The sequence below is a fragment of the Ictidomys tridecemlineatus genome, unplaced genomic scaffold, assembly GCF_052094955.1.
Source record: "Ictidomys tridecemlineatus isolate mIctTri1 unplaced genomic scaffold, mIctTri1.hap1 Scaffold_190, whole genome shotgun sequence".
Lineage (NCBI taxonomy): Eukaryota > Metazoa > Chordata > Mammalia > Rodentia > Sciuridae > Ictidomys > Ictidomys tridecemlineatus.
In genome coordinates, this window is record NW_027521631.1 from 1 (window position 1) to 20,855 (window position 20,855).

The 20,855-nt window shown below is 39.3% G+C and overlaps 1 protein-coding gene across 1 annotated transcript in view; it reads left to right on the forward strand.

The window, feature by feature from the left end:
* The first annotated feature begins 66 nt into the window (after positions 1-66).
* Positions 67-20,855, forward strand: part of LOC144372921 (transport and Golgi organization protein 1 homolog) — an 86,479-nt gene continuing 65,690 nt past the window's right edge. Inside the window, exons 1-5 of the mRNA XM_078036124.1 lie at positions 67-599; positions 1,877-1,987; positions 5,630-5,744; positions 6,531-6,684; positions 10,052-10,217. Of these exons, the coding sequence (XP_077892250.1) occupies positions 554-599; positions 1,877-1,987; positions 5,630-5,744; positions 6,531-6,684; positions 10,052-10,217 (592 nt within the window). The 5' untranslated portion in view covers positions 67-553. The remainder of the gene's footprint in view (positions 600-1,876; positions 1,988-5,629; positions 5,745-6,530; positions 6,685-10,051; positions 10,218-20,855) is intronic.

The window sequence follows — 20,855 nt, forward strand, 5'->3', positions numbered from 1 at the left end:
TATTCACACTCTATATGTAAGTTTCTTGTGTACCATGGGGGATTGCTTCTCTAACATGATGCTTTTCGACTTTTCTAGATGGTAATGACTTGTACCGCCAAGTGGGAATAGCAGTAGATAGCCTTCCATAGCTCTTCAGGATCTTGGGGAGTGGGTGCACACACATTTGTACCTTGCCTTTACTCTTCACATGTATATTTATTTTACTATTGAAATGAAACTTCTGTCTTCATTGAGTGAAGTGATATTCCGGAAAGAGGATCCTTGGTTACGACAGGGCTTCCACACTCCCTGGTGAATTGACAGGTGCCCTGGGACTGCTCTGAGGGATGCAGCTACATGTGGAGGCACTTTGTCTTCTTGTATAAAGTATTCAGAGTTTCTGAGAAAGTTACAGGACATTGATATTTCTACTTTAGCATTTCCCTTATGTGTAAAGTTATCCCCTTTGGTCATGTTGCCTGAGGGTCACTCCCCGTAAACACTACTAGAGTTGGCAGTTTCTCCTTTTCTTCTTCTTGCCAGGGGTCATTGCGTCTTACTCTTCTCTCAGATGACCCAGATGTTGGATATTCTCCAGGACTATATGGACTGCAAAGGTGACTCCCCTTGGCCACTACATCATCTGAGAGTCATAAGGGGTGTGGGAAGGTTACCGAGGAAAAAGTTAAAGAAGGTGAAAAGGCTGAGGAGAGGGGACAGTGGTGTGTGAAGCAAGATCAACAGCAGGGTAGAGACGCATGGGCAGAAGTAACACCCACATTCTCACCAGGTGATGTAGGTGATGGGTATGGAGCAGACATTGTGAAAATGCTGAGTGGCTTCAAAAATGTGTGAGTCGAGTTTCAGCGACAAACACTTGCAGTGTCTCTCGACAGCTCAGCAGTTGTGTACTTATGCAGGATTAGTAAGAAAGGGAAGATAGATAGTATGGAGATCCCACAAATCAAGCAGAGGGAGGGTGAGAGCAGTTATTTCTGTGACAATAGGGGATGTAGGCAGTTACTTGAGAACTCTGCTTAATATATAATAAAATTGATGTGGGATAATGGGACAAAGCTTGAACAGGGGTTGATTTTTGAGCCTGTGGGAGAGTATCAGCCGCAGAAATAACTGTTTTAAAGTTTAGTTGGGAGTGGTCTCTCAGATCTACTTGATGCCCCCCAAGTACTGCAGTAACTGGACACTTCAGCTACTGGCACATTGAGGAATCTCGAGTACCAAAACATGAATTGAGATTATAATTCCCCTTCCTGACCTGATGCGTGGTGACAAGTGGAGAGCCCTAGAGCTTCACTAAAAAGCAGGTGCTGGGTCATCAGGTAGGCTCCCAAGCGCTTGTCTTACTGCTTGCCTAAGTCAGGATTGTGTCTCAGTAGTCACCAACTGCCAGTGTGTGGATATTTAGAGTGGCCTGGGAAGAGTCAAAACCAAATATTACCTATGCAAATGCCAAAGACTTTGGCTGCCTGTGGTTTTAAAACCCAGGATAGTGTGTTATGGTGATTTTTTTGGTGAAGTGATGAATTTTTTTTTTTTATTGGTTGTTCACAACGTTACAAAGCTCTTGACTGAAGTGATGAATTGTTCCCCTAAATTTAGATCTTTCAGACTGGGGTTGTGGCTCAGTGGTAGAGCCCTTACCTGGCATGTGAGAGACAATGGTTTGAATCCTCAGTACCACATAAAATAAGAAACAAGATCAAGTTATAAAACAATTGAGATTTTTCCTTTGGGCTTTATTGAAAGTAGGGCAGGCTTGGGTGTGGAAAGGACAAATAGGCATTGGCTTAGGGATGACTCGATTATTTTATTTCCTAAGAGTCCTTGCAAAGAGTAAGGACCTGTGTGTGGTTGTTGTCTTCTCTACGTAAAGGCTACAGCTATGAGCGTGTGGACGGTTCTGTGAGAGGCGAAGAGAGACACGTGGCCATCAAAAGCTTTGGACAGCAGCCCATCTTTGTTTTTCTCCTGAGCACCAGGGCAGGTAAGCCTATGGGTGTTGAGGAAGCAGACAGTCATCCCACCACTGGTACATTTTCCCCTAATTCTCTGAAAGGAGAGGTTCTTACCAAGGAGTATTGAAAAAAGAGAGAATCGAAGCACTTACGTAGCCTAGTACTGGACTTCTCGGTGTGGAGCTCTTTTCTGTTCAACCTGTGAAGCTGTGATCGTGAGAAGGGAGGCTGAAACCTGGGCCTGTTGGAAAGTAATTCTAATCCACTTAGACCACTGACCAGGAACGTCCTGTTTTGTTTTGTTTTTAATTTGGGGGAAAGTTTTATTCACATTCATTCATTCTCCTTTCTAGCCATGAATTTGGAAAATAAGATAATCTCTTTTCTAGTTTCCCTTCCTCCAGGAGTACCTCTGAAAGAGTGTTATAAAGTTTAATAAAGATTTGTTTAAAATATGACTAGAGTGAAACTGACAGCTATTTATAATTATTATGGTATTGTCCATATGACTTAATCATAAATAAATGACACTTGTGGTTTTGCCAGTTGCTTTCACATAGTATTAAATAATTTGAAATCGGTTTGGGGAAATGGAATTTTTCTTACATTCTGAATCAAAAAACCCTAAATTAATTTTGAATTCATAGTCTGGGTTTCATGATCTTATTTTTTTGATGGTAATCCTTAAGGAATAGATATAGGAACACAAACAGGAATTGTGTCCTTGATGATAAAGAGATTAATGTCTTTATGGAATGAAAGGTCATCCTTATGTAGAAAGCACTTAGTAAGTGCTTTGTACTATATGGGTCTATAAAAGAAGTGTTAGATATGACCCTTGAGTATCAGGAGATCATTTCTCTAGTGTGTGTCTTAAAGCCAATAATAAGATACAATCAGATTCCTTTGGTCCAGTCTCTTCCCAGGTCATATACCACACCCTGTCATTCAGTCCCATTGTCTCATGATTATTCTTTGGGGAAGCTCAAAGGATGTGGTCAAAGGCATGGTCAGTGTTGGGAGAGGAATTCCATTTATGTGTTTAAGATTTTTTTTTTTTAGAGGAAGAGAGAGAATTTTTTTAATATTTATTTTTTAGTTATCGGCAGATACAACATCATTGTTTGTATGTGGTGCTGAGGATCGAACCCAGGCCACACGCATGCCAGGCGAGCACGCTACCGCTTGAGCCACATCCCCAGCCCCGCGTTTTAAGATTTTATTTTTCATATTTAGAGAGCAAATAATGTTTGAAACATCTAAAATTAGTTAATCTCCTTGGAGGCCTCAGAGTAGATTATCTAGAAGCTGAAGCAGTCCTGGACATTAGCCTTTTTCACGCACTAACTGTCATACGTGCCATCGTGTTGTAGCTATACCTGTGCCGCGTTTTCATTTAATGTTTCCTTCCAGCTTTCCACGGGGTTGTTACCACATATTGCCGGCAGATGGCAGCGATAGCTTAGGAATATGTCCCAAACAACTAAATGCAGCTTAAAATATCTTTGGTGAGGAAGGGCTGCACTAGCCACTATTAACTCAAGAGAAAGATAATTTTTTTTTAACTTTTTTAGTGATGACAAAGCAACTTTATTATTATTATTATTATTTTTTTAGAGAGAGAGAGTGAGAATTATTTATTTTTTTTAGTTTTCAGCGAGCACAACATCTTTGTATGTGGTGCTGAGTATCGAACCCGAGCCACACGCATGCCAGGCGAGCATGCTACCGCTTGAGCCACATCCCCAGCCCAAGAAAGATAATTCTTATGGAACACAAACACATTTTCAAATGATATGACTGCCTTGATAATTAGCATACAGTGGACAAAAAGGTTCTGGAGCCTGGCACATTAGTGCATGCCTACAGTTCCAGCTACTCAGGAGGCTGGCTTGAGCCCAGGAGTTCAAGGCCGGCCTGGGCAACACTGTGAGACCCTGTCTCTGTCCCAGGAGTAATGACCTCAGATTCTGGAATATGGGATGGAATCCTGACTGTTTTATCTTCTAGTGGTGCAACTTCAAATAAATCCCTTAATGTAGCTGTTTCCATTTCAGCATCTGCAAAATGAGAATAGTGCTAGCAAGGACACAGGGTTGTTGTGAGGGTTAAAAGAGTCAACACATGTAAAGTGCTTGGCAGTAGTAAAATAGAAGTGTAGCTCTTATTATTGGGTATAACTTAGCCTTTCTCCGTATTCAGTCATTAGTATTTCTTTATTCCAACTTTGATTTTATAGGAAGACTTCAATGAGAACGTTCCTGCCTGGCTTGTCTTACATCCAGCCAGGAGTTAGTAGTCCTGTAGAAAGGAACCCTTCATTCAGTTCTTGGAACAAGCCCTTTTAGGCCTGTTTTAGCAATGAGCTCCAACGACCCTGGCTAGAGTGTGTTCTGTACAGTTTCCACATTTATCAAAGAGAAGCCTGTGGTTTGCTTCTTAGTACTCTAAATTCCTGAACCCAAAGTGCTCTTTTGGCCTTTTCCTGCACCATTGGAGAAAGACCAGAGAGTTGTTGCATTGAGTGTTCTTGTCTTGAACTGATTTTACGACATCTTCTTTGATCAGTGTGGAAACCAGTACAGGAAGACACTCTCAGGTTTTCTCCACTCAGAGGCAGGTATCATCTGCTCTAATCATAGCTAGTGTCAGGTCTTCCTACCTTGTTGAAGCTGCAAGTGTGGTCATGTGTGTTTCTTACTGCCCACTGCAGACCTCTCGTTGTTTTAAGATACATTTTTAGTTGTAGATGGGCACTGTTTTAGTCAGCTTTTTCACCTCTGTGACCAGAACCAACTGTGGAGGAGGAATGTTTATTGGAGGGTTCATGGTTTCAGAGGTCTTAGTCCATAGAAGGCCGACTCCATTCCTTGGAGCTCCAGGGGAGGCAGCATCATGGCTGGAGAGTGTGACTGAGGGTAGCAGCTCACATCATGATCAGAAAGCAGAGAGAGAGAGACTCCACTGTCCAGATACAAAATATATACCCCTTATCCATTTGCCTGCTGAACCCCTTTTTCCAGCCACACGCACCTGCCCCAGTTACCACTCAGTTAATCCCATTAGCAATTCATTCACTGATTAGGTTAAAGCTATATCCCAGTCATTTCTCCTCCAAACCTTCTTGCATTGTGTCACATGCGAGCTTTTGGAGGACACCACATCTAAACCATAACAGATGATACCTTTATTTTATTTATTTTTATGTGGTGATGAGGAAGGAACCCAGTGCCTCACGTGTTCTATCACTTGTGTTTTATCACTGAGCTACAACTGCAGCCCCCAGACCTCTTATTTTTGTAGCTGTTTTCTGAAAGAACTTGTGTCCTTATTCACAGACTGTTTGAAGCAAAATCCAATCAAGGTTTTCAAACAAATATTAAATGTCTTCATGCAATTAACTTAAGCATCCTTTTCTTCTGCTTACTTCTCATTCTGTTATATTTGATAATTAAATTTTCCCAGTTCACGCAATGAAAGGTGAGGTAGCACTTTTGACCACTGTAGGGTGGTCAAAACCTGAAGTTTGGGGCAGAAATTTCAGTTTGAAGGATGAAACCAGTCAGTTGGACTGATTTCAGATTTTCAGTAGGACCCAGTCCTGCCTTGTGTGTTTTCTAGTTCCTTATTTGTGTGTTGCTGATCATGCTCCTTTTTTGTATGGTTTTCAGGTGGAGTTGGCATGAACTTAAAAGCAGCAGATACTGTTATTTTTTCTGACAGTGATTTTAATCCTCAAAATGACTTGTGGGCAGCTGCCAGAGCTCACCGAATTGGCCAGAACAAGTGAGTGAGTTAGTCATTGGCACCTTTCTGCTCTGTTGGCTTGCAGCTGTGGATTGGGGAGGAAGGTGGACCATGTAGTCCTGACAACAGTGCCACGTTGGAGTTAGAGTCCACTGGGTTTGAACCCTGTTGTGCTGCTGGCTTGTAGAATCATGTTGGGGGATCAGTGGTCCCATGATCAGTTCAGACTCACTTTGTTGAAAAGAACAGTTAAATTCCAAAATGATTAGAAGAAACTTAGAATTTATTTAGTTCATGTTTCTCACGTTAGATCCTAATTCAGTTTAAAAATGAAGTTAAAGCCAGTGGGTGCACATGCCTGTAATCATTATCAGCATGGGAGACTCAAGCAGGAAGATCAAGTTTAAAGCCAACCTTGCAACTTACCTAAACCCTGTCTCAAAACTTTTTTTTAAGGCTAGGATTATAACTTCATGGTAAAGCTCTCCTAGGTTGGGTTCCCAGTATCACAAAGAGGAAACAAAGTTGTGTTCAGCTACCCTTTGACTTGAGGTAACATGCCTGCCAGGGGTTATCCTGGCTACGGATGAAGGCCCAATAATGGTCACTTCATCTTCCTTCCTCTTCCTCTTTTGGGGAAAAGTTCAGACAGAAGTTGAGGCCAGATTTCTCTAACAAATGCTCAGGTCCCAATGAGCAGTGTCCTTTTCATTGTTCCCTGAATGTGTCATTTGGTTTTGCTTCCTTTTGGGTGTATTTTCCTGGCATGCTTTTTTCCCCAGCTTTGCAGACTTCTAACACTGCTCTCATTTGACTCCCGTACAGGGCTGTAAAAGTGATCCAGCTGATTGGCCGAGACACTGTGGAAGAAATAGTTTATAGGAAAGCAGCCTCCAAACTGCAGCTCACCAACACAATCATAAAAAGAGACCATTTTACTCTGGGAGCCCAGAAACCTTTGGCTGATCCTGACCTCCAGGTAAAATGTGTTCTTTTTAGAGTCTCATGATTTATAACCAGTACTATCTTTGGATGAGAATGCAAATAAAAGATGAGAATAAAATAAAAGCATTAACCACCCATTGTTGCAAATTACACATTTTTTTCATTGGCCTAATTCTTACCCTCTCAGTACCTAACTACATGCAAGGTGCCATACAAGCTAAAAATGAGGGTGGCATTTAAAGGCAGAGAAAATAGAATAAAGAGAATGAACTTTGAACCATCTAACTTGGATTGAAATTCACATCTTATCCCTTATTGGATGTATGACTTTGAGCATGTAACTGAACATCAAGAATCTAATCTCTTTATGGCTTCTAAAGATGAGTGTGCCACGAGTTACCTCAGAGAGAATTTGTTTAAGTTAAAAAAAAGGAAGAAAAAAATTTTTCTTCCTTATTTTTAAATCAGTGATGATTAGTTCCATAGCTCCTCTTTAATCCCAGACGCTTTGAGTAGTGACTTACAGTACTCATTCCATACTCAGAGATGAGTGAACAAGATTAGGAATTCAAAATTATGCCATAGGATATAGGGATGAAAGCACTAGAGTTAATTTGTTGAAGAAGGAAAAATTAGATGGGAGTCAAATGCTGTCTTAGAATATCCTAGAGAACTCTCTTTTGGTAGGAGGTTTAGAGTTATTCCTTAGCAGCAGCCTTTGAGATAAAATTGAACCTATATTATAATATACCCCAAGTCCTTCTGAGGGATTAGATGCAGAGAGATCAACCCCTAGTATCTAGTATGATTCAAGCATGAAGAGAGTAAAAAATGTCTGAGAAAAGGTAGTAGCTGTGGGAAAGTCTGCTGTAGGAAACTGCAGAGAAATGACACGAGTTGGCTATTGTTTTGAGGCAGGCAGTGAGAGAGAGCAAGTTCCAAGATGGCTTTAAGCCTTTAAGCCTGAAAGATGAGAGTAGAAAGTAGGAAGATAGGGATAGAAATTAGAAAGATGAAGATAATGTAGGCTTTAGTCAACAGAATTTGTAGTAAAAATCAATATACATTATTGTTAGAGGGAGACTCAGAAAAGAAAGGAATTAGAAAAATTTGCAAGAAAAACCAGGCTTTAAAAGGATCAGCTTATCAAACAAAAAATTCAAGACGTATATGAAAGGGAAAAAATTACACAGTATTACAAGCAGAATCATCAAATTTACAACTAGCCCAAGCATGAGTTTAAAAATGGCAGTTTTCTCACATCTGTATCTTTACACATCAGCATTGCAGACAGGGAAGGCGCTGTTTTTGTTAGGGAGTCACTCACCTGCAGGAAAGGGTCACAGATTTGGGGGTACTAGAACCCGAAAGAAGAACCCTAGGTTTTGTTTGTTTGCTTGACTTTAGTTTATCTTAGAGAGTAACTGGAGTCTTTGGCCTTTTGTGTTTTGAGTCTTCTGCATGCTCATCTGTCATGGTGGCCGGGCAGGCTGTGCATTTTATTTTCACACTATTGAAGAGGCAATTTCAAATGGAAGGTGAAAGCTTGAGAGAGAGGTGCGTGTACACTGTAGGTGTCTAAATATACTTCTTTACAGGACCTTGGGAGAGGAGCTCATCATGGGCTGTTGTGAAGGCACAGGCGTCAGGAGTTAGAGGAGATGCTTCCCCAGTGGAGGGAGCTCCAGGCATTCAGTCAGGGGTTTCCCTGTGGCATTAGCTGCTAGCACATCATTGTGAAATGCACAGGCACAAACTCTGCCATGGGACCAGATCCTGGGGCCAGTACAAACTATGGGCTGGTGGAGAGGACCTCGGTGGGACTTCCTGCCCAAGCCATGGCAAGAAATCACACTCTGGTTCTGTCTTGATTCTTTCCTCCCCACCAGACTGTGAGTTATTTATGGTTGCCAGGAACAAGGGTGATAACTCACTGCCTTGTCTCAAAATACAGCAGTACATTTTTTTAAGTTATTAAAAGAATCTAATAGTAAAAGACGTGGTTCTGGTTTGATAAATCTAAGCAGTATAGAGCAGTGAAGTCCTGAAAAAGGAAAGCAGGTTCCTTGTTTTAGAAGGAGAACACAACAGAAACAGAGAACAGATAAAGATGCGGTGAACACTTATTGAATGCGTACTGTGTGCTAAGCATTGTGTGTCGTGCACTTTTTCCAGTTGTTTTAGAAGAAGAATAACAAAAAAATGAGATAGACGTTGTCTTTACCTCCATCTTAAGAAATTTTCCAAACATCAGATTCATGACTCTAATCCGAGCACTCTTTAACTTCCAACTACATGCTCTTAGTTACTATAATAAAGTGGTTTTCATTTAAAAAATGGGTAGTTCCTTAAAGACATGTTGTGAGTGAGCAGTAGCGAGGGAAGCCAGGAGACATAGTCCAAGGAGTGGAAGAGGGAAGGGTCCCAGTATGGACTGAGCCTCATCATAAATACTTGGCTTTCTTCTGTTTTGGGTACTAAATGCCAAAGCCATTTGGCTTGGTTATATATATGTACACCAAAGTTAAATATAAATATAACAGGTATGGTTTTGCTTAGTTTTTGTCATAGTTTTCATCTCAGGTATTTTCAAGCTAAAGTTTCCAAGTTACAGAATAGGCAATCTAGAGATAATTAACCAAATCTAAAAGGGCAAAATGAAAATGAAGTCCCATGATGTGGATCCCAATTGGTTCAGAATTCCTAAGAGATAGTACTTAGGGAGGTGGAGAGTTGCAAGTAGCATTATCTAAGATTCTGGTTCCTGTAGCCATAGGAAGTAGGCTGAGTATATCCCCTAGGGGGAGCAAGAGGGCAGGATGGGGAGTGCCGCAGGATTATCCAGGGAGACTGAAATTGAGAAAGGGCTTTTGGGTCTGGTGATCAGGGTGGTTATGGTTTTGCCAAAGTGGGTCTCATAAACCACTGTAGTATCAAAGCGGCTTGGCAAGGACAGGTGGCAGCTCATGGTGAGATGAGGTATTCAGTGGCACCTTCTCTTTATAAGAGTTTGGCAGTGGGAGAGGTAAGAAGGTAGCCAACAGGTTCTCTGAGTTCTCTCAGGACTGCTGGAAGTGCCTGTAAAAAATGCTGGTGAGAAGTGCTATAGAAGATGCTGGAATCATTTTATCTGCCCCCACTCCTCAAAAAAATTGGAGGCCCAAATTTTTTTTGGTATTGTAAATAATTGTCAAAGTCAACATCTCTGATCATCATTTATCACCTCTCTGCTTATTCCTCATCCAACTTCAAAACAGCCTGGCAGGTGTCATTTGTGATGGAAGAGAAGAAAGTCCATCAGGGAAAGAATTACCTGGTATCATTTAGACACTTAGCAAGTCACACATCCTCATCTGTGTTTTCATGAGAACTAACTGGGTCTCTCGTTTTCTTCATTCAAGTTGAGTGACATACTGAAATTTGGCTTGGATAAACTGCTGTCCTCTGAGGGGAGCACCCTGGAGGAGGGAGACCTGGAGTCCATCCTGGGAGAGACAGAGAATAGCCAGTGGGCCTCTGATGCCCTGCCTGCAGCTGGAGGAGGGATCAGAGAGCAGGAGGAAGGAAGTGAGTTGGGGTTAGGTGAGCCAGTGACTCCATCACCTCAAGGTAGGGTGTGAGTGAGATGCGTCCCCACGGGAAGTCTGGGACCTTTCTTTCCTACCCAGCCCTGTAGTCATCTGATGACATTCTTAAGGAGGCTTCCTGGTCCAAGAACTGCCAGAGTAATCCTTGTTCCCTTGAAGCTGGACTTTGAATCCAAGTGATGGTATTAATGTTTATGGTCCTGTCAGTCTCAAGGATTAAATTTGAACCTTTTCTCCCTTGACGCAGACATCTTCTCTGGAGTTTATTTGGTAAACCTCCTATCTTTATGATGGTGCTTTGCACAGTGATTCCTCTTCTCAATAGTAGAATGTTTTTTAAATTGCAACTGATATTTATGGACATTTATTGTGTTCATCAACAGTACTGACTATGTCATGTGCTTTAGGTCGTTTAAGACCCATGAGGTGGGGGGCTGGGGTGGTGGCTCAGCGGTAGAGCACTCACCTCGCACGTGCAAGGGCCTGGGTTCAATCCTCAGCACCACATAAAAACAAAAATAAAAATAAAGGCATTGTGTCCAACTTCAACTAAAAAAATACATATTAAGAAAAAAAGACCCATGAGGTGTAGGAGATCATTTTGTCTTCCTTTTTCTTTTTTCTCAAATTTGGTGTCTCCCCCTTCTCTCTCTCTCTCTCTCTCTCTCTCTCTCTCTCATATATAAATATATATATAATTTAGTTGTAGATAGACAGCATGCCCTTATTTTATTTTTTTAATGTGGTGGCTAAGGATCGAGCCCAGTGCCTCACACATGCTGAGTAAGCACTCTGCCACTGAACTACAACCCTAGCCCCAATATTTATCTTTTTGTCCATTTTCTGTTCTGAAATATTTGAATTTCAGACTTGAAAGGGTTTTTTTTTGTTTCTCGTGATTATTTTTAAAATGACTGTTCTCCTGTATCAGCAAGAGGGAGTCAGTATGGGCTGGTGTGAGAGGGTTTTACGGACCTTTTAAAACATTTTTATTCATATATGACAGCAGAAAGCATTATAATTCTTATACATATAGAGCACAATTTTTCATATCTCTGATTGTATACACAGTATATTCACACCCAGTTCCTGTATTCATACCTGTACTTTGGATAATAATTATCACATTCCACCATCATTAATAACCTCATGCCTCCTCCCTTCCCCTCCAACCCCTCTGCCCTATCTAGAGCTTGTTGTTCCTCCCATCTCCCACTCTCTATCCCACTATAAATCAGCCTCCTTATATCAAAGAAAACATTCAGCATTTGGTTTTTTGGGATTGGCTAACTTAGCATTATCTTTTCTAACTCCATCCATTTACCTGCAAATGCCATGATTTTATTTTCTTCTATTGCTGAGTAATATTCCATTGTATGTGTGTGTGTGTGTGTGTATGTGTGTGTATACACACATACACACACACACACACACCCCACAGTTTTTAATCCATTCATCTATTGAAGGGCATCTAGGTTGGTCCCAGAGTTTAGCTATTGTGAATTGTGCTGCTGTAAACATTGATGCATCTGTGTCCTGTAGTATACTGTTTTTAAGTCCTTTGGATATAGATTGAGGAGATGGACAGCTGGGTCAGACGGTGGTTCCATTCTCAATTTTCCAAGGAATCTCCATACTGCTTTCCATATTGGCTGCACCAATTTGCAGTCCTATCAGCAGTGTATGAGTGTGCCTTTTTCTCCCACATCCTCGCCAACACTTATTGTGGTTTGTATCCATAATAGCTGCCATTCTGACGAGTGAGATGAAATCTTAGAGTGGTTTTGATTTGCACTTCTCTAATAGCTAGTAATGATGAACATTTTTCATGTATTTGTTGACTGATTGTATATTATCTTCTGAGAAGTGTCTGTTCAGGTCCTTGGCCCATTTATTGATTGGGTTATTTTTTTTTTTGGTGTTTAGCTTTTGAGGTTCTTTATATACCCTAGAGATTAGTGCTATATCTGATGTGTGAGGGGTAAAGATTTGCTCCCAAGATGTAGGCTTTCTATTCACCTCACAGATTTGTTTCTTTTGCTGAGAAGAAAGAAACTTTTTAGTTTGAGTCCATCCCATTTATTGATTCTTGATTTTAATTCTGGCACCAAAAGAGTCTTATTAAGGAAGTTGGAGCCTAATCCCACATGATGGAGATTAGGGTCTACTTTTTTTTCTATTAAACGCAGAGTCTCTGGTTTTATTCCCAGGTCCTTGATACATTTTGACTCGAGTTTTGTGCATGGTGAGAGATAGGGGTTTAATTTCATTTTGTTGCATATGGATTTCCAGTTCTCCCAGCACCATTTGTTGAAGATGCAATCTTTTCTCTAGTGCATGTTTTTGGTACCTTTGTCTAATATAAGATAATTGTAGTTTTGTGGGTTAGTCTCTGTATCCTCTGTTCTGTGCCATTGGTCTACCAGTCTGTTTTGGTGCCAATACCATGCTGTTTTTGTTACTGTTGCTCTGTAGTATAGTTTAAGGTCTGATATAGTGATGCCCCCTGCTTCACTCTTCTTGCTAAGGATTGCTTTAGCTATTCTGGGTCTCTTATTTTTCCAGATGAATTTCATGATTGTTTTTCTATTTCTATGAGGAATGTCATTGGGATTTTGATTGGAATTGCATTAAGTCTGTATAGCGCTTTTGGAAGTATGGTCATTTTGATAATATTAATTCTGCCTATCCAAGAGCAAGGTAGATCTTTCTATCTTCTAAGGTCTTTTTTTGATTTCTTTCTTTAAGGTTCTGTAATTTTCATTATATAGATTTTTCACCCTTACTGAGATTCTTAATTCAAGAGTTCCTTCTAGCCTGGCACAGTGGTGCACACCTGTAATCCCGGTGACTCCAGAAGCTGAGGATCATGAGTTCAAAGCCAGCCTCAGCAAAAGCGAGGCATTCAGTGAGAACCTGTCTCTATTAAATACAAAATAGGGCTGGGGATGTGGCTCAGTGGTTCATGCCCCTGAGTTCAATTCCCAGTACCTCCCTCCCCACCCCATCCCACCCACCACAAAAAAGAGTTCTTTCTCTCATCAATACAGAGAAGCACAGTGGCTTCAGTAGGGTGCTTCCTTTACTGGTAGGGAAAGGGCTGGGTGAGGCTTTTGGTTTTGTCCTTCTGAATTTTCTCCCATTGCTTCTCTCTTTCTCCCTGCCATAGACTATCGAAGGCTGTCTGCATTACCCCTTTCTCACCCGAGGGCAGAGCGTCCCTAGATGTCTGACTGCGTCTCCTTCCAGCCCTTCCTTTGAATTCCTAAGCAGCCACTGCTCTGAACTACCAATCTCAGTCATCCTGGGGTGACCTCATTCTGGAAGATGAACTTCATCTGTCTGGCACTGCTAGAGCCCCACTGTCCTGCTCCTGTGCAGTCTCTGTCTGCCTCCCCAGACCAGTGAGGGCTTCAGAGCTCAGCTGGTTTGGGATGTTCATTCTCTGTTTACCTCAAGTGGAAGTTTATAGTAGTTCCCGACTCCTAATTTTGTGGTAGGCTTAGATTAGGGGTGGTTTCATTATCCTTGTTGACTGGTGTGGTTTTTATGGAATATATGGAGAATTCAAAATCTAGGCAATTGGCATTATATTACAGAACACAGTTCTTGGACTTTTCTTGTGTTTTATCTTTAAAATTTGTTATGATACTATCACATTTATATTCTTCAAGAACTCTTTCTTGTTCTCAGCTTGTTGTTTTAATCGTATCCTATTCCCATTTCAAGGATATAATATCCTCCCCGAGGACATTTATTATAGCTTTTTAAAATATATCTCAGGGAGGATATTTATTATATCTTTTCAGAAAGTGTTACCCTGCCCACTGTATTATCTCTTTTTCCTCTATTTGCTTTTCCTTCTTCCTCCTCTTTTTAAAAGTTTTGTTTTGGAGTCTCTCGTTCTTGTTAGCAGTTTATCTGAAACATCTGGTGTCCTCTGATCATCCCAAAGCTGACAGGCAGCTCTGTTGTGAACAGGTGGGTGGCCTTTGGGCCTCATGCCAACAGCACTGGTTGGCAAGCCAGCTCTTGCACTGGGGGAGTCAGATTTGAAGATTTCACTGGACAACTCATTGTATCCTAAGACGAGTCCTATACCATTACAGTGAAATTGGTGGTTTAAATTGGAAAGACAGGGAGCTGAGGGCACATGGTGCTCTTGGTGTTTGGTGTGCTGATCCTCTCAGTTCCTCCATACTGTGGTGCCTGTGCTTGTGCATCTGAGTTTTTGGAGGACTGAAAGGGTTTCAGTTCCTGCAGTCAGCCCCAGCTAGATACCAGTGTTTTGGTTCCACAGCTCTTTTGAATCTGTTGTCCTCTTCTTATGCACTTTTTATCTTCCAAAGAATTCGTGCACTGTTTCATCTACCATTGCCTCATATATCATTTTAGAAATCTGTGTATTGTCCTTTAGCTGTTTCAGGTGAGAGAAAAAATAGATGTGTGTGGTCATATTTTTAAGTTGTATTTGGTTACCTTAGTACCAAGTTTCCACCCTTTTCTGTACTCATCTAGATTGACTTTATTTACTAGAACAAAATAAAATTGCAGTGTTTTCAGAAAGATAATTATGTATCTCAGTCTACCTACAAAACAAGTTACATTTTTGCAGACAGTTTAACTGTTGGATTCTCTACTTGGATAAAAATTTGGAATGTTGTCTTCGATGACTGTCTTGATTCTCTTTGTGGTAGATGGTTCCTCTGGCAGGACCCAGATGAGGGTCTAGACCTGTGGGCTCCAGCTGCCTCTTCGAAACAGAGTGAAGACATAAAGCATGGTTAAAAATAACAAATGAATATGAAAGAGGAGTAGTTAGAGCAGCCCATTCACAATTAAGTATAAAGTAAGGTTGCTTTATCTTTAATGCCAAGTTTTTTAAAAAGCACAGTTATATGGTAAGCTGAGCATTCCCAGAAACCTGCCTTGGGAGCATACGCAAAACCTAGCCCCGCCCAACTCCTCCTTTGAAGGTGGAAATGGAGTTGCCCTCCCCTTGAGCCGGTACTGGTTAATGGAAGTGAACCAGGAACTAACAATAGGCTGCTGCCTTCCCATTTGTTTGGCCAGCGGTTTACATCATTCTGTCTCATCCAGAAGGTGTAAGATTTCCATTGCAAATAGAGATTGTGGAGAGGGGTCAGCAGCTGGACTAGGGGAGTAAGATGTTACTTTTCCTGGTGGTCCTTTGGATTTTGCTTTGCTTTCCAACGCCCTGTGCAAACGGAAGCATGGCTGATGGTTCTTAGGAGAAAAATACATGAATAGTCTTTTAATTGGTTCCTTGATCATTCTTTTCTCTTTTATTACAATTTTAACTTTTAAGTGACTCAGCTGCCTTCTCTACTATTTGGTCATGAATTTCTTTTTTTCCTTCTCAACAAGGATTGTTCTGGGGACCCAAGTGCTGTCAGCTTTTATAAGGAATGTTGATTACTTTATATGAAATAGGATGGAAGGAGGTTGATTAAACCCTGTGAAATGAGAGACAGTTGGGGAATTCTGGGAAAGATGGCAATGGACAAAGATTAGTGGGATCACAATGTACTTCTACAATATTTGTGAGAGGGATGTGTGAGATAAGGATCAGATTTTTTTTAATAGCATCAGGTATCAACCAGCACTAATGAGTGAAAGCTAAAGGGAGGCAGCTTGAAAGTCTTTGCAAGAAAGGATTTTGTTCATAACTATGACTTCACAAATAATGACTCTCCCAGGATTCTCTGAATTTCCCCTCTGAGAGTGGACCATTTGAGTAGAACCAGAGTATCAAAGAAGAAATTTTAAAGTCTAGTAAAAATTTATATGTGGATTTTTCAAAATGCTACAAATAGTTGATTCTTTGCTGTCTTTAAACAATATACAGTAATCACAAGAAAAGTTCCTTCTGTTCTTTGTGTCATTAGTTCTTGGCCTCACTCAAACCTAAGTGATGATGTGGAGGAAGAGAGCACACAAGATAACATGGCTATTAGCTTCCAGTTTAGAGGCTTGTCCTGGCGAACATTTCTTCTCTTTTCATGAGGTATAAAAATATAACCAAAACCCATCAGGACACATTTTATATGGCTAAAAATTTATGCTTTCATGAAAATAGGAAAGAGTATTTCTGATTTTTCTTAAAGTTTTCAAATACATCTAAATACTAGATAGAAAAGACAGTGGAATGAGATTACCATCATTACCCTAAGTACACATATAAAGACACAACTAGGGGTTGGGGATGTGGCTCAAGCAGTAGTGCGCTTGCCTGGCATGCATGCAGCCCGGGTTCGATGCTCAGCACCACATACAAAAAAAGATGTTGTGTCCGCCGAGAACTAAAAAATAAATATTTAAAAATCTCTCTCTCCCCTCCCTCCCTCCCTCCCTCCCTCTCTCTCTCTCTCTCTTAAAAAAAGACACAACTGATGTGACTCTGTATACAACCAGAGATATGAAAAATTGTGTACCATATGTGTAATATGAATTATAATGCATTCTGCTGTCATATATAACAAATTAGAATTAAAATAAATAAATTTTTAAAAAAGATTTTAAAAAGTGGGAAAATCAGAAACTAATATCATTCCATGCTGTACATATCACTTCCCTTTCTCAAGTACAATCTGGCACAAAATGTGTTGAGAAGAGATTCCCCTCCAAAAAAAAATCCACTGGGGCTGGGGATATAGCTTAGTTGGAAGAGTACTTGCCTCACACGCACAAGGCTCTGGGTTCAATCCCCAGCACTACCAAAAAAAAACCAAAATCTGATATTACATCCAATGGTATGAACAAGATTTAAAAAGCCACATAACCATACTGAGAGCACAAAGCACACAAAAGGCTTTCTAGATTCCAATCTAGAAAAAAAAAAACATATCCCAAGGAAGGAGAACAATGTTCTTGCAATTACTTTTCTCTAAGGAGTGTCTTAGTATGGTGATGAATGACCTTTTTTAACCCCCAGCACTGAGGATTGAACTGAGGAGTCCTCTACCACTGAGCTACGTCTGCAGTCATTAATGTTTGTTTTGTTTTTATTTTTCTTGAGACAGAGTCTCACCAAGTTGCCCAGGCTCTCCTCAAACTTACCATTCTCCTACTTGTCAACCTCCTGAGTAGCTAGGATTATAGGCATGCACTATTGTACTGGCTACAAATTATGTTTTTAAATCAGGAAATTGTCATTTAGAGAATATTATTCCCATAACTTCTTTCTATATAAATTATTATAGAGCAAGCTTCACACAACCAATTGAAGAGACATTATTGTTAATAGATTATCCTATATTGTAGTTAATCGTATGGAAAAGAAACAATGTAGCAAAAATGAAATCATAAAAACAAAGACATTTCACATAGTAATGTAGATTAAAATGTCGTATATACAACTATAAATTCCCCCAAAATGCGTGGACCAAGATCCTACCCAAGATTGAGACTTGAGGAAGGACTGACTGTATCCTTTAAAGGCACAAACTGATTTTTTCTTCTCTGTGGTACCCTGTACCACACTGTAAAGAAGCCCAGGCTATCTTGCTGGAGGGAGAGTCCATTTGAAGAAAGCCCCTGACATATGAAAGACCACATGGAAAGGGAGACTACAGAAAGCCAACAGTCAGCACCTTAGTTCCGGACATACAAAGCCATCTCAGACCTTGTAGTCTAAATCAGGCGTATGCTGTATGGGTGAGCCTAGGTGACACTGGAGCAGAACCTTGGTTAAAGTCTTGACTTACAAAAGTATGAGAAATAAAATGGTTGTTTGGTAGTGGGGATTGAATTCAGAGGCTCTCGACCACTGAGCCACATCCCTAGCCCTATTTTGTATTTTATTTAGAGACAGGGTGTCACTGAGTTGCTTAGTGCCTCGCCATTACTGAAGCTGGCTTTGAACTCTCGATCCTCCAACCTCAGCCTCCTGAGCCACTGGAATTACAGGTGTGCACCACCACTCCCGGCAAATGGTTATTTTTTAAAGCCACTAAATTTTGGAATTTTAAAAAATATAACAATAGATAACTAAAACACTGTTTATTGATGATTTGTAGGGCTTTTATTTAATGACCAGTTTTATTAAAGAATACCCCATTTATTTCTACTGTGATCAGCAAACAAACTGAAATTCAATATTTAAAATTTTTTGCCAGGAATATAACCTATCTTGCAAATTTCCATGAGGACTAGAAAAGAATATATATTCTGGAGTTGTTGGGCATTGTCAGTCAATGTCAATAAGGTTAAGGTGGTTGATAGTTTTGTTCAGACTCTTGTGTATCATTAGTGATTTTTTTATAGTGTTACTATCAGTTGTTAAAAGGGTGTTAAAAATTCAAAGTATAGATTTGTCTCTTCAGTTTTGTCAGCTTTCATATATTTGGGGCATATAAATGTTTGGTTGTATGGTGTCATGTTTCTGTGTTCTTAAAAACACATTATGGTATTATGAAATGTCTTTCTTATCTCTTATAAAACTCTTTATCTTGAATTAAATTCATCTGATGTTAGTATAGCCTCTGCATTCTTCTTGGCTTACTATTCATGATGTATTTTTATCTATTTCTTGTTTTCGTTCTATTCATATTTTTATTTAATGTAATTAAATAAAATTACATTAAATAAAAATTAAATTTTTTTTAATTTATCCATTAGCTTTTAGCTTTATTGCTTTTCATTATTGTTTTAGCAATGTTTCCAGGAATTATGAAATGCATTCTTTAATTTATCACAGTTTTCATAATTTAAATTGTGTTACTTTCTCACATCTCCCCAAGTCCTTTGTGCTTTGTTGTCATACATATTACAGCTGTGTACCCTATGTTTTTTACCATAGTCATGTTTCCAAGAAATTAAAAGAATAAATATGTATACATATTGACTTTTATATTTACCTACATTTTAGTATTTCTAGTACTTTTCATTTCTGTTTATGGTGCATTGTCTTTAAAAATATCTACCCCAAATTCTCCACATTCCTGTATCATGTTGCTTCTCTCATTATGAAGTAATATCTATTTTCCCACCCGCTGAGTCTGGGCTGGTCTTTTGTCTTGTTTTAATGAACAAAATATATTTTTGGTGAAAGTGATGCCATGCCAATCCTAGACCTAACACCTTGGGAAGGTGTATACCTTCTACTTTTATCCTCTAGAAATCTAATCAACAAATAAAAAATTTTAGAATGACTGAATGACTAAAAGCATTTGAGGAGATAAGCCTTACCCAACCAGTTGAGCTAGCAGACATGTAAACAAAGCTATTTTGTCAGTTCTACCTTTGGTTAAACAATCCCTGCTAAAGGAAACCACATAAGCACTAATAAATACCTAGAGCAAAGGACCCATCAGGTTATGTAAAGCCAAATCATAGAATAAGGAGAAATAACAAAGAATTTTTATTTTAAACCATTAAGTTTATTACACAGTGAACTAAAACACACAGTGCATCTGTTTCTACCTGATGGATCATCTCCTTTTATCCTGAAGAGGTTCTTTTAGCATTGTTAATAGTAGAGATCTATTGGTATTGAATTTTCTTACTTTTTATTTATTTGAAAATGTCTATTCTGCTTTCAGTTTTGAAGAGTATTTATCCTGGATTAGCAGTTTTTGTCTTCTAGCACCTTAAACCTTTCCGTTAACTTTAATCTCTCATTTCTGATAAGAAGTCAGCTATCATTTTAGTCATTTTTACCTATGTGTAACACACCACTTTTTTCTAATTGCCTTCAAGACCTTTTTCTTCCTAATTGATTATTTACAGTTGACTCTGATGCATCTAGATGTGATTTGCTTTGTAACTAACTTTAGTATTCACTGAGTTTCCTAAATCTGTTAACATCTTTTTTGTTAATTTGAGATAATTTTAGCCATCATTGTCTTAAATATTTTTTCTGTACAATTTATGCCTCTATTCTTCTAGAAATCTAATTATATGTATGTTAGGTCACTTTGTCCTGATAGTAACCAAGTCTCTATTTTTTTCTTTCTGATTTTTAGACCAGATAATTTTTATTGGTCTATCTCCAAGTTAACTTTTTGCTGTTTTTGCACTATATAATCTGATGATAGATTTGTTTCATGAATTTTTCATTTCAAATACTATATTTCTTTTAAAAGAAATTTTTCATTTATATGTTGACACCCATATCTTCTTATTCATTATGATTAAGCTTTTCTTTAATTCCTTGAAATTAGTTATAAAAACTTTATAAATTTTTTTCTGCTAATCCTAACATCTGGGTCAGCTCACGGAACTTTTTTTATATGTGACATTTTCTCTCGTGGTTCTCATTTTTCTATCTTCTTTGCATTCTGGCAAAATTTAATGATATTCTACATGCCTATAATCCCATCGACTCAGGAGGCTAAGGCAGGAGGATCAAGAGTTCAAAGCTAATAAATTATGCATGGCACACATTGTTTAATTTTGCATGTAACTTCTTTTTAGTGCATCAATGAGGTTTTAGTGACATTGTCATCCAACACTTGGCCTTTGTTGTTCAGGGAATGCCTTCATGATTTTAATACTGGTTTTCCTATTCAGACTGTGGATTGGGTTTGAATATACTGTTATCAACCACCTGGTCTTTTAATTACTCATCCCAGTAAACTTATAGTTTGTGAAGCAT